Consider the following 15,252-nt stretch of genomic DNA (forward strand, 5'->3'; position numbering starts at 1 on the left):
TTTGCATTTATAATATGATTTTTCCTGCATACCTAGGAGCGGTCAGGTTTTCATTGGACGCTAACCGAAACTAACCAGACCTTCACAAAATTCACCGATGCATCAATTAAAAAAGCCAATCAAATACACTGGCCACCAAAAAATTTAGGTCACTTAAAAAATTACAAATTTTTGGGGGAAAAAGTTTATCACCTAAGCGTGTGGTGAAAAATTTTATATCCTATTGTATTTGGTTAACGTAATTTAACATTGAATTATGTTGGTTTTCACGATTTTGTCGGAAAACAAAAATTGCCTATTATAAACAAAGGCCAATTCATCCGCATTTGTAGGAAAGCAAATAATTCACTGCCCGCTAGACCGACGATTCGGTGATAAACTTTTATTTCAAATTATTTAAAAAATTTTGAGTGACTTTTTGGCTTAAAATTATTTTTCTACTCCCGTCTGTAAAATACCTAATTACACACACCGATCTAGCGTGCGGGAAGCGTCACTTTGCCACGTCAGTTTCGTTTCCCACAGATCCGAGCCACTTCGGACATTTCCGGGATTTTACCGCACGGGTTTGGGAGCAATCGGATGGTTCCGGAGAGATTTGAATTTTGACGTTTGTCAATTCTAACGGTCATGTCAGTGAATGTATTCTTGTTGTTTTGCGAAAATGTACCCAAAAACTAACGGTCGTAGAAAAAGTATAGTATGCAACACGTTCCGTAAGCTTTTTAACTCACTCGTTTGTTACACACTCGCTCCGATGCGCTCCGCTCGTGTCAAATAAACTCGTGAGTCAAAAGCCGTTTACCGTACTTATTGCATAATATATAATTTAAACAGTAATATAATTTGCAACCAACAAAGTGCTAAAGTACCAGAAATTTCTATAAAAAGATTTCAGAATTCCAGAAGGAATGTCAATGAAATTATGAAGGCAATAGGTACGCCGTGTACCGATTTACTTATCGTTGTATTCTCCTGACTTTTTCAGTGGTTTTATTATTACTAATCAAAGCCTACATAGCGTATATAAAACGTTCAGAAAACTGTTGCAGAAAGCGGATTAATCATCAATGATTTCTAACAGGTATATTTATAGTTCGGCAGGTTCTTGCCTTTTTTGGGAGTGGGAAGATATTATTACATTTTGTGGATATTGTCCAAAAAGCTTCACAAAAAACGAATATTGCTTATATTGTTACCTAGGAAACAATACCTACAAAGGACTAATACCAACCTTCGTTTGTAATGAAAGGACGTCAATTTTTAACGAGTACAAAACTATTCTCTGTCCTGTGTCAGCATATAGTAATGTATAAAAGCTCCGATTTATATTGAAACTGGTGTACTGGCACTGGTAATTCGAACAGCCCTTCCGATTGGTTCGACATAAATTTTCTTTAAATGAACTTTTTTAACCAACCAAAGCCACACATTTCATTGAAAAAATTGGAAATATTGGAAAGGAGAGCAGATATTCACTTCTGCGGAATAAACTTCCAAAAACTGTAGAGACAAATTTAAAATCAACATTTAGAACAGCCGAACGGTACTCAATGAATGTTAATAAAGTCTTAGGAAAGATTCCTGCAGAATTGCCTGAAAAGTTGGAAAAAACTGAACGAGTTCTTGATTCATCATTGGTAGAGTTTTTTAAAGAAATGAGGGGAACATGCGGACCAAGAAAAAAGGGGAAAGATATTTAAAGCTGGAAAACAGATGATTATTGAAGACCCAACGATTCCCAGTGAGCAAATCTAAAATGAAGCAAAATCTCAATCCCAGGCAATCCCGGACAACAGCGACAAAGAATTTCCTTGTTCTCAGACAACAAATAACCAAAAAAGGTAACAGGCGGAGCCCAAAAAACTAAAACGCGTCTTCCTATTAGAATAACAAAAGCAAGTTTGAGAAGATTTAAATTCAAAATGTGCCGTATGTCGCACGCCGACTGGATTGAATGTGGTCAATGCAAGAAGTGGATTTACCGGCTTTGTAATTCAGAAAGCACTGATCCATTTTATGTGTCCAGCTTGCGATGACTCACATGACGAGTCGATAACGGCGATGAGAATAGAACCTTTAACCATGAAACTAAGATCGAAAAGGATCGAAAATTAAAAAAAAAAAAATTTAAGTTCTTTTTTTGTTTATGCTAAAAGTTAATTCAGTTTTTAAGTTAAGACATGTTAGGACAAGTTTTGCTGTTGCTGTTCTTGACATAGATATCTTTGTTTTATTTTTATAGGTATGTAAAACGCATGTTAGGCTGTTTTCTTGAGTTTTTTTGTTAATTTTTAAAACTGTAAGATAATTAAAACGTTTAATTTTTGTAATGACCAGTATAAAGTGCCTTAAATAAAAGTTTTTTTTAGAAAAAAACTCTTATTTTTCTTGACCAAAAAAAGGCAAACAAACAATTTGAAATTGTCTGCATCTATGCAACGCTTTAAAATGTGTGTTAAATCGAAATTAACATTTGTGTTAACGCCGGGTAACTTTGACATACCACAATTAAATCAGCACAAAAAACGTTCCGATTTCTAAAGTTTTTAATGATTTATGACAGCTGTTTCGCCAACACCGTGCCTTTATCAAATACAAAATATGACAATAGTCTTTCTCAGAGATAAACCATAAAACAAGACATGCTATAGGTAGTTTAATAGTTTGTTTAGATAAAAATGATTTTGAATCTAATGGTCTATTTCATATTGCCGAAGAAGGATTAACTATGGGAAGTCTACTGAATTCACTACTTGCAAAAATTTTCATGGACAATTTAGTTATAAACATCCTCCAAGTAAAGGATTTTTTTGATGGTATAGATATGTAGATGATGTTTTTGCTTGTTTTAATCGAACGGGAAGAAAACGCGAGGCCTTTTTGAAACATATTAACTTCATACATAACCGTATAAAATTTACATTAGAGACGGAACTAGATAACTCGGGACTAAACTATAACTGAACTAAAGAACAAGTTAGATTTTTCCATTTAGCATAAACCCTCACACGGACACAGTAATACACAATAACTGAAATCACGATTACATACACAAAGTGGCTGCCTTTTATGCTTTTATCAACAGACTATTTAATATATCACTTACCCAAGAAAATTTTGAAAAACAATTAAATATAAAACAAACAGATTTTAACAATGGTTACGACTCAACTTTCATTGATAAGATTATAACTAAAAAGCAGTTTTAAATAATTATGAACCCTATCTATCTCATATTAAGCACCAAACCTAAAATTTATAACACAATAAAATACATAAGAGAATCTAGCGAGAAAATATCGAAACCTCTATCTAAATTTGGTCTTAATATGGCTTTGAAAACACCATAGGACATTTTTTTAAAAACATTAAAAATAAATTACAAGAAGCTCAAAACCGCAGTCTGAAATGTAGATGATGCTCCAAAATTTATATCGGACAAACAGGTACAGTCTGTTCATAGATATAAGAATAACTGATACGAATTAAGGAAAGACCCGGGCAAGCTGTAAGAATGAAATATGGCCGAACAGGTCCGTACTTTGTTTAGAATTTAATTACTTGGAGTTTTGTTAGGAAAGATACTAATCAATATTTTTTTATTTATGTATGTATTTATGTTTAGATCTAAAATAAAATTACAAATTATTTTATTACCGACTTAAATTATTTAAAATTATTCACATAATATAGCAGTATCACTATCGCTATCATCGCCTGTACTAATTATTATTTGTTCTATATTATTTGCAATATGGATATACGATTGTTCTGCTTTTTCTATATGTTTAACAGAATTTGCCCAACTTTGAGGAGGGATGTTAAAAACTTCGGTTTCTATAAGTTTGAGGACATTGGAGTTAACAGGGGGAAAAACATTGTTACGACGAATTGCAGATTTCAGTTGGTGCCAAACATGTTCAATGGGATTAAATATACACTGGTAAGGTGGAAGCCTTACAAGTGTAAGCCCTCGATTTTTTGCATAATTATTACAGACGTATTTCTTTTGTAGGTTCAAGCTTTGTAGAACCTCAATTAATTGCTTTTTGGAATAATCTTCGTGAAAATAAATGTCGTTATTATACATGTAGTTTTGGATTGTTGCTTTTGCGTCACATGAGGAAGAGGTTTTAGTCAACTGTCTACTGTGATAACAACTTGCATTGTCCATTACAATGACGCTATTACGAGGAATGTTTGGAACTAGTTTGTTTTTAAACCAACTTTCAAATAAATCGGCAGTGGTGTCTTCATGGTAATCCGGAGAAGAATCTTTAATATTTTTCGCAGACAGAGAAAGTCCATTGGGGATCCAACCATCTTTAGAGCCAGCATACAAAATAGTTATTCTTTTACCTCTTTTTGATGGCGCTTCCGTTTTACATTTATCAGTTGAATCAACCCAATAAGTAAAAGTTCGGTTTCTAACTAGGTCATTCAAATTTGTTGGAAACTGGAGAATAAGGAAATGAGATATTCTAATCCGTTACTTAATGACCTATTGGAAATTAAATGCGTTTATCAAAATAAATAAGAACTAAAATTTCAGATTTTCACGAAATTATATATTATGACATGACAATTGTTTCGACAACACCGTGTCTTTATCAAATGTATTATTTACAAACTACCTGCTACTATATATACCGAAAAATGACCATAAAACCTTAATTAATGTTGTTGCGAGAATTTAAGTTCAATAAAGGAGAGGTATTTAAATCTAATTAGTCGTTAAGCAATACATTTGAATGTCTCCTAGCGAAAAAGTTTCAAAACATTTGTCAAAATGTGGTTTAAAAATAGCTTTCAGAACTAACAACACAATAGGAAAATATTTAAAAAACAATAAATCGAAATGTCCAAAATCCCAAAAATCAGGAGTCTGCAGGTTGAAATGTGGATCTTGTACTAAAATTTATATTGGACAAACAGGTAGATCCTTCAAGAAACGCATTAACGAACATATAAGAGCGTTTAAAAACAATAGTCTAGATTCTAATTATGCTACACACTTAAACACAGAAAAACACATTTTTGACGACAATTTTGATATATTACACACAGCCACAAAAACTAGAAAATTAAATTTATTGGAAGCCATGGAGATTAACAAAATGAGACATTCAAATGTATTGCTTAACGATCAATTAGATTTAAATATCTCTGCTTTATTGAACTTGAATTCTCGCAACAACATTAATTAAGATTTTATGGTCATTTTTCGGTATATATACTAGCAGGTAGTTTGTAAATATTACATTTGATAAAGACACGGTGTTGTCGAAACAATTGTCATGTCATAATATATAATTTCGTGAAAATCTGAACTTTTAGTTCTAATTTATTTTGATAAATGGATTTTCATCAAGTAAAAGCCACCTCAGTTCAATTTTTAAATGCGTTTCCGTTGTTAAATTTAAATTTAGAACCCTATACCTAAACAATACTTTCTATTTGATAAAGGCACGGTGTTGCCGAAACAGATGTCACAAATCATTAAAAACTGTGAAAATCTGAACATTTGTTCTAATTTAATTGCGTTAAATGGATTTTTATCAAGTAAAAGCCATCTTAGTCCAATTTTTGACATACCAAATTTTCGATTTTATTTTTTTTCTTATCGTATTTTATTTATTTCACAACGCGGTGATAATGAATGAGACGTTATATTGAAAAATGTCCTAAAATCGTTTGACGGTATTATTTGGATTATGAACACCCGAAATATTAAATTTGGGAATGTAGAATAATGCTTTCACTCGATTTTACGTAAATGTGTTCCAACATTATTTAATAAGATTGTCGGCCCCAGGCCGAGGCCCGTCCGGAACAAAGCACGGTGAAGGCACCGACTCGTTTAATAATGCACGCGGACCTTACGTATCGCGGGCACGCATCAGAAGACGCCAGCAACGTCTCGCAATTAGCTAGAAACCGCGTCGATTATCTCGTAACCCGCTACGGCGGAATTCCTCCGGTAATTACCGGCGACACGCGATCGACGCCGCTACGCTGAAGATGGCAAAACATTTGAAACCCGAAACCTCGACCCGAACTCACCGCTAGGAACATTAGATTGTTGAGATCGTCTGCCTCTTCGGTGAGGTGTGAGTTGCAGCCCGGGCGCCGAGACTGCCCTCTTTGGCACCGTCGTCGTCGCGAGTAACCTAGAGAAGCCGGGCGGTCTGTACCGGGCGCTCTTCGCGTACTGACTCTGAGCTTTCGGCACCGCGCTCGTCGGTAACCTGGGTAGCGAGTTCGTTGTCTGCGGACCGCTCTGCAAACTCCTCGGCAACGTCGCTCTATTATCCATCTCATCCTCCTCGTCTTCTCCGTCGGCGGAGCCTCCGGATCCGCAGGAGGCGGCATCGGGGACGCTACTTCTCCGTCGGTTCGGCCTAGTGGCCCAAAGCTTATCCTCGCTACTGGCTCCGCCTATACTCCCGCAGCTCCTCACTCTGTCCAGTTGCTCGCGGCTCAAACTCTTGTGGCTGAAGAGTAAATCGCCCGCCGAGCGCCTTTTGGCCGCTATGGCCAAAGCGGAAGCGGACGCGGAACCTTCGCCGCCGATCAGTGACAGTTTGTTCCGCGAATCCGTCGCGAGTAACGCGGATTCGAAGCTACCCCTCCAGGAAAACCTCTCGCAGTCGCTCGCCTCGCGTTCCTCCACGATATCGGAAGAGCCGCCGGTCGACTGATGCATGTTCTTGGCCGCGTCGCTCATCAGAAGATCGTGCGATCTACTCCTGGGCAGCAAGCCGTACGGCTCCTCGAGGAATGTGTCCGGCAGATTGCTGTCCGACGTGCTGTCGTCGTCGGTGGTGGTGGAAGACGCGTTGGACAGCTTCTGCTGCAACCGGCGGTGGTAGTTTTTGGACTTGGGGCTGTTGCTGGCGTGACTCTCCCCGCTGGACACTTCGTGCATCAGCGCCACCAGCCGGCTGCCGATGTGGTGCATCACCTTCGCGATAAGCGGCGGTGAATTCGGCCCGGACGCCATGACCGGTTTGTCGCCGGCGGCCATTTTTTCGAAACTCGCCACCAGTTTCTGGTAAACGAACGCCGTCTCCTTGTTCAGGCCGTGGGAGTCGTCCTGGATGCCCCCGTCGCCCGCGTCACCCTCCTCGTCCTCCGCGTTAGCCGCGTCGAACTTGTTGATGATCTGCTTGCAGCTGTCCGAAATTTGTTGCTGTAGCGCCGATTTCGTGGACGCGCCCTCCAAGTCGCTGCTGGTGTAGTCCGATGAGTCATACGAGTCGCTCCACGTGTCCTCGCTGCTCAGGTACTCGACAATTTCGCGCACCTGATCGTCCCGGATACCGGGTACCGTTTTCATCAACCTGGTGAGCTCGTTCTCGAAGTACACCAGCTGCGGAGGCTTGCACCTGGTTTTGGCACGGGGCTTGGGCGACGTCCCGCTGCTTAGGTTCGGTGTGGCGGGCTTCGAACACGACCCGTTCGCCACCATGGTCTTGAAAAACTGCCGCATCTTGCACATCATGAGGTTCGTCTCCTCGTCGGAGCTCCAATTGTTGAAGCTGTCGCGGCGCGTCAGCAGAGTATTGGGCGGGATCGATTGACCGGCCGTCCGGTCTTCCCTTTTCTCGGTCGCGATTTTGTCAGAGTTAGGGACCGTGTCGGCCGCCTGCGCGTCTTTCTGATCCCTGAGGAGGTCGTCGCAGCTGCCGACGAAGCCGGAATCGCGACTCTGCTGGTTGCGGCTCGTCGTTAAATTGGTGGGCAGCGGCAGAATCTCCGGCTGTGGCGTCTTGTGCCCGTCCTCGTCCTCGTCCGACTCTCTTATATCGTTCATCTCTTGCTCTTTGCTCTCGTCGGGCACCTTTTGCTTCTTGCCCTTTTTCCGTTTGACCGTGTCGAACTGGCCGTCGGACTTTTCGAAGCTGATTATCTCATCGTACGTGTCGGTGTCGGAACTGGACGAATCTTCCGAGTTATTCTGGACCTCAGGCTGTTGCTCGTTGGTGGCCAAATCCGGATTGGCCAGCAGGTTGTCGAGAGAGGACGAATGCGACCTGCCCGTGCCTCTGGCTCTCACGAGTCGCTTTCGTCTCTGTTCCGGGCTGGGCTTGCCTTCGCTGTCGCTGCCCACCGATCCGTCCGAGTCTCTACGTCCGGCCGTGAATCCCATGAAGCCGCTCAGGAAGTACTTTTCCAACCTGGAGGAGGCCAACTCTTCGGCTGAGTTCTCGTTGGGCGTGGTTGGTTCCTCCGGACCGCCCGTCGATTCCATGCCCTCGCTGTAGATGCTCGACGTTTCAGAGAAGGCATCTTCGCGGTTCGAATTGATCGACGGTATCGTTCCGTCGCCCAAGCCGAAGAAAAAGTATTTTTCCAAATCGGTGGCGGAGGCGGGTCGTTCCTTCTTCTTGGGCGCGCTCTGCTCCACTTCGCTCTCTTCGCAGCTCTCCTCGACGATGGTGTGGAGGGTGAAGTCGATGGCGGTGCGGTGGTAGCCGCGGAGCTCGTCTTCTTGGTCGACGACCGCAGAACAGGTAAGGGTCACCTCATCGCTCGACGAGGAGTTTTCGCTGGCGGAATTCGTAGCGAAATCGTCGTCCTCCTCGTCGTCATTGCTTAGGTTTTCTACCCAGGAGTCGTCGTCGGCGAGGCCTTCCTCGAAAGCCGAGAGGGTCTCCACCCCGGTTATCACAGTTACGCCTTGTTGGTGGATGTGGTTCGTTGGGCTATCTGGAAAGACGATAGGAATGTTAACTGAGCATGTAAAGTATGGATCGATAATAATATTTTCAATTTTTTAATTTTTTTTCAATGAAATCAAATTAACTCTACCAAAACCATTGATGTTGTATTATGACAACATACCAAAAATGGATGAAACGTATCATGCACCGAGTATCCCATTTTGGGTACTTCTATGGGCTCACTCGATTGCTACATTTTTGTGAAATTAAAGATGCCGCCAACAAAATTATCACGGCCCTGTTGGTTTTTAAGATACGGCGTGATATTCAAATGTATCGAAAATTCAGTTATTTAAATGTGTTTTATATGTAATAATTTTCAACCTATTATGGTCCATTATGACATTAATTAATACGAAATAACATTATATCTAAAGAATATTAACATAAAATTACACCTAAAACTTTTGGTCAAATTGAAGATCATTTTCTCGAATGCAAAACTCGCACACTTTTCTTAATGATATTTAAAAGAATTCTTGGTCTCCTTCTTTGGGCAGTCGATTTTGGTACCTCTACTACGCGTTCTATGTGCTTGCAAGATGATAACAGCGTGGCTTTTATGTAACCTAATACATTTGTTACTCTTTGCTCCCTATTCTCCTATAAATAATGTTTAGGACGTGGTTGAATAAAGGATTTATTATCTGGAAACGGTTGTCGTCTCTCTAGATATCTAATATAAACAAAACACAGAAAACATACCAATATATATTTTTCAGAATTCTCGTACATTGCTATTATTATAGAAAATTAATAAAAATATTTCTGAAAAATAAATCACAGCACAATTTCGGACATAAATTTCTCGTAAGGGACATTTTGAATCGAAACATCAGATAAATAGGGTGACGGCCAAATGGCCAATCTTTAAACTGGAGGTATTAGACGCCAAGTTTTTGGTGGTTTCGTGTTGCTGCCCGTACAAGACAAAGATAGAATTAGAACGCGTTTCTATGAAAAATTGGAAATTCTTTCATATTTCCATCAAGTTTCAACCAGAATCCGACAGATAAACAGAATATGATTCCACTGATCTCAATAATATAAGAACTAGGACCCTCTAGCAGCAACGTTCAAATAAGTTTCAAATTCGTAATTTCCATGTCAAAAAACCTAAAAATGCCAATTTTTATTATTATACGGGGCATTCAGACCGGATCCAACGACATTTGTATAACTGATTTTGTACGAATTATACTATTTGGGCGTTCATTATCTCCAGTTTAGGGGTTGCCCATTTTTTTATGAATTGTTCTATATATCTGATATTACGATGTCCCTTATGAGAGACCGATTTATGTCAGAAACTATGACTTTTTCAGAAATTCTGATTCAATCTAGAGATTCTGGATTATTTTTACACACCCTTTCGTAGATATTGAAAACGTTTTTATGCAAATCGTCGGAATATCTCTTTTACTCTTACTTTTTGTGAAAATCATGGCCGCTTTTCAAAATACCTACCTTCTGTCTAGTGTCTAGTTTTATTCCACCGAGGATTATACAGAAGGCTAATTCACAGCGAGACCTTCACGACTATAAATTTTATTAAATGAATTTTATTTGTTTCCGAAATCGTGGTAACATTGTTGCAGTTTTCACCGCGGTTTTGTTATTACTCTGCTTTTGGAGGATTCGGTTAACAATAAATTATTAATTTATTTAACGACTGTAGATATTAATTACGCATAATTACCGATTGCGGAACAGATACGTGTTTGAGAAACCTTGCACCATTTATCATTAGAAAGTGACATGGGAAAAAAATTAAAAGCAATAATTTGTTTATGCTTCCTATGTTGTTGGTTCGAAATTGACTTCCACGGTTTGTTCGGAAATGATAAGGATATTCAAATGAGTGTCTGAAACCAATTAGCGTATCGCGAAAAACTATACTGAGAAAGTAACTAATTTATTTTAGTATGGGCATTGAATGCAGGTGGTTTAGTTACCTGATAAATGTAAAAAAAAAGAATAATAAAAACAAAAAATTACAGCGCCCTATCCGAACTCCATGCTATTTGTATTTTTTTTAATGTGTAACCAACTTCAGTATCGGCGGTCGGTGTTTGTTAAAATAACAAAACGCATCAAAAATTTTAGTATTGACCACATGCTAAATTATGCTTATGTCGAATGTTTTTTTTTGCGATTCGGAAAACTATTCCAAACTGAAAAATAACATAAAACTTATTGGCGGATATTTTTTTCAAATTATTCAATTCAAACACGTTTATTTTGAAAACAATTTCCGGAAGTATGTATTTTTTGACTTAGGAAAGTTTTGGCAACTTACTTTTTGAACGCGTTGTATACCTGTCTATTATAAGTACTTTTTATACGATTCTAGTTGCTTACTATTTGCTGTAGCTACTAAATTATGTCCATATCCCAATAGAAACGTTGACTTGCTGAAATAGGATCATTCAAACCTGATAATATGAATTAAGGTAGGCCCAGGTATAAAAGACACACTGCAAGAAAATGAAGAACCGGTTTTTAGATTGTTTTAAATAAGAAATTGATAACGTGTTCATAAATAAAGGTTTAATGGACTATTATAGTATACCTAGTTGTCCATAATTTAGTAATATAAATTTAATACCGACCTTGTCAAAATAATTAAAAATGGAAGAGTTATGAAAACTTCTTAGAACATATTTTGATGTAGCAAAAAATAACGACAGCAAATGCGCGGAATACATAGTTATGTTGTCCTTTAATTACCATTTACTAACCGATTAGTTATAAATTAGTTATAAAAAATTGTTTCAAGTTCTAACAGCAAAAAAGTACAAATTAAAAGTTGTTTAGTGCGGAGCGTCATATAGCACAAAAAGTGTTTAAACTTAATACAAAAAATCTGTGTGGTAAACTTGCAGAGAGCGTTTTGCGTCCAACTATTGTGTATTAAAAATTTAATGGCAGTTATAGTTACAATTACACCTGCGGAAGTATAAAAAACGGTAATAGAATTTTTTTTTGCGGACAGCTGGAAAAAGTCGACACATGTTGTAATTAACTTAAAAAATTGTTATATGTGTATAAGTACTAATTGGAAATGAATTGATGCAATTGTTTTTGTGTACTGGGTGTCCGAATATTTTATATATTTCTCCAGCCACTTAAGTCAGGATATTACGAACGAAAGAAAAAAGAGCGTTAAATAGTTTCATCCAGAATTTTTAATTTTTTTCATATATAGGTGTCCTATTCATCCACGGTAAAAACCAGCTTTCTTATTTTAAATAGAACACCCTATATATTATTGCACTTTTTCCTTGAATTTTAAGTCAAAAATAACGTTTGCTAGCCTCTAATTTTTTTTTCTCTAAAGGAGAAGTAAGTATTTAATTTTTGATTAGACGCGTTATAGAAGAGAGCCTGTTAATAAATTCAATGCATATTTTGGATGTAAATTAATACAGAGCAACCAAAAATTAAAAACAAAAATTAAATTATAAAAAACTGAAGAAGTCAATTTTTTTAAAGAAAAAGTCGAGTTCATGTTGTCACACAATTTAACGGTTTACTATTAGAATAATGGTATAATACTGCTGTTTAGTTTGGTATTACTGTAAATTTTGGAATTTAATTTATTTATTTTTAAATTTGTAACGTAAATGTGATAGTTACATATGGTATGTATTAATAATAATAGGATACTTCGAATCTTGTCCCTCCTTTTAGAAAAACTATCAAACAATCAGTCAAATCGCGTTCAATTCTGCCAAAAATTGTTTTATCTTTGTGAATATTTTCTGTAATTTTTCTATAAAACAATTATATAGATCCAATCTATCATTTTACCAACACATTCAGCTTTTAAATATAAGATTAATTAAATGAAATAATTTATACTCTTGTCAAACTAATAGATGGTATTTTGTAAACGGACGTTTTTGTACGTCCCGATTGTCTACTTTTCTGATAACAACTAATAACAGAACTTAACAGCTGTATTATAGAACTATTACAATAGGAATATGTGAAATGATGAATTATTTTGGAAACTACAAATATCCTGAATAGACAACCGTATATAAACTTTAAATTGAAAAAAACAGATTAATTAAATCAAATTATTAATACTCGTGACAAACTAATAGATGGTGTTTTGTAAAGTGACGTTTCTGTGCTGACTGATTGTCTACTTTTCTAGTAACAACTAATTACAGAACTTAACACCTTCATTACAATTATTACAACAGGCATTTTATCAGATTAATTAAATCGAATTATTAATACTCGTGAAAAACTAATAGTGTTCTGGTTAGTTTCTGTTTAGTGACGTTTTTGTGCTGCCCGACTGTCTACTTTTCAAAAACAAGTAATAACAAAACTTAACAGCCATATTATAACATTGTTACAAAGAGTAAAAATTGTCAATAAATAAATTAAATTAAATTAAATTAAAAATAAATTGTCAATTATTTTGTATACTATAAATATCCAGAATAGACAAACTTATACAAAATCCACTACATTTTTAATGCCAAACCCGATAAAATTATAAAAATAGGGGGATTCCATTTAAAAAAATAATAAATTTTGCTCACTCTGTATTAATTTAGACCCAACATAACCACTCACTATAGGATAATCTTTCACAAGGAATCCACTCAGAATTGAATAATTAAGGCTCTCTTATTTTAGGGCCTGCAAACTTCAAACTGCAAAGTTTTTGACTTAAAATTTAAGACTTGTCGTAATCGGTTACACTTAGCTATAGTACACAACACCCGGAATATATTAAAAATTAAATAATATAGGGGAAACTATCCAAGTTTTCTGTTTATCGTTCGTAATTTATCAGTTAACGGGGTAGGGAACCTTATTTCTAACACCATGTACAGTTTTATTTTTTTATATTTCCGTACCCACTTACAGGTGTTAACAGAAGTCGCCTTTTAAAACAAAAGTTGCATAATTTTTGTAGTGCATTATTTTTTAGACTTATGACGAAAGATCTTTTTCTCCTGATTTCAAAACTATACATCTTGTTGATATTTATTTCTCATGTAATCTGACGATATTGATTCTATTGTTATTGGAATTAAAAGACGAACTACTTAAGCCTTTCTTCCTCTGAGTAACCCATTTTCCTAACTGAAGGTTTCGATTTAAAGTAAAGCTACATGATACCCTGAACGCCTGGCCACCTCGATCAATATCTGTTTAGTTAATATCAACAACCTGTATATTTTTGAAAATATATAGGGTGTTCAATTTTAAAATAAAAAACTTGCTACTGTTTCTCGACTTTGCCCTTGCGCATTTGTTTTCTTTTACAAGTCTAAAGGATAATACTGCAAAAATTATACAACTTTCGTATTAAAAGTTTTTCTCGGCTACTTCCGTTAACCCCTGTAGATGGGTACGTAAATATAAAAAATAGCCCTGTACATAATTTGTAGCTATAATTGAAGCAATTTAACCCAACCGCATCCGTAAACCGTAAAATCAGAACTTGGCAGGAGACCGGACCCAAAACGAAATCTAAACTCATACTAAAACTAAACGGTCAAAAAATTACAGTGGACCAGACCAAATCACTAGCCACTCGCTTGAGGTAGATGGTATAAATAAGTCCGACTAAATTATTAGAGGGAACATATAAATAAACCTTGACCTTTTGTTTTTAGGTAACGTACATTGCGAACCGCCTCTAAAAAATACAAAAATAAACATCTATCGCAGAACAAAGAGAGCTCTCGATGTTTTCGACATGGTTTGCACGGTCTGATTGGCATTTTCCAATTTTTACTGTTCGAAATGCCTGTGTATTCGGATGGTTGCCTTCTTGGCTTTCGTAACCCCACGTGCACACATACCAAAAAAATATTATTTATCGCAAAAGTTGATCAATGCGCATATTTAAATTTCAGCAGAGAGCAGCAGTTTTCGCATTTTATTCTTTTTACACTTTTTTCTGTTTTTTTTTCATCAGATTGTTATTAAATTTTAATATGCTGAAATGAAATTTTGGAATAGAACAATGAAATATGATGATTGTGGTGATGAATTGCTAACTGAAATTTCGCAACACATGATTTTTTTTTACGTTCTTCTGTTCTGACTTTCTGATGATACGAAAAAGGTTGATTTGGTACAGCAAGGCGGTAGTTATCATCAACTTACAAATGAGTCAATTACAATTTTTAATGCCATGAGAATTGCAACCACCAGTATATGTTTAGCTAAACTAATGATGGTAATAATAATAATTATAACAACAATGATAATAATAATAATAATAATAATAATAATAATAATAATAATAATAATAATAATAAAGTTCTTTTATTAACTATTTCAGATTACAACAAATAATCACATTATAAAATGGCACACAGGCTAGTCTAAAACTATTTACAAACTTAGTGACGTTTCGCCAATCATCCTGTTGGTTTCTTCAGAGATAAAACTGAAACTGGCGCTACTCTGTACCTTCTTATATCTTGTTTGAGGGGACGGAGTAATATTGGTGAGTCGCGGTTGGCAGAAGAATTGATTAAAT

At 36.6% G+C, this 15,252-nt stretch overlaps 1 protein-coding gene across 3 annotated transcripts in view; it reads right to left on the reverse strand.

Moving 5' to 3' along the window:
• Positions 1-15,252, reverse strand: part of LOC132702588 (uncharacterized) — a 219,228-nt gene that overhangs the window by 52,072 nt on the left and 151,904 nt on the right. For all 3 annotated transcript variants that reach the window (XM_060671334.1, XM_060671332.1, XM_060671335.1), the window contains one exon: positions 6,067-8,715. In XM_060671334.1, coding sequence (XP_060527317.1) covers positions 6,067-8,715 — 2,649 coding nt within the window. The remainder of the gene's footprint in view (positions 1-6,066; positions 8,716-15,252) is intronic.

The sequence above is a fragment of the Cylas formicarius genome, unplaced genomic scaffold (genome assembly GCF_029955315.1).
Source record: "Cylas formicarius isolate icCylForm1 unplaced genomic scaffold, icCylForm1.1 PGA_scaffold_5__7_contigs__length_24384050, whole genome shotgun sequence".
Classification (NCBI taxonomy): Eukaryota; Metazoa; Arthropoda; class Insecta; order Coleoptera; family Brentidae; genus Cylas; species Cylas formicarius.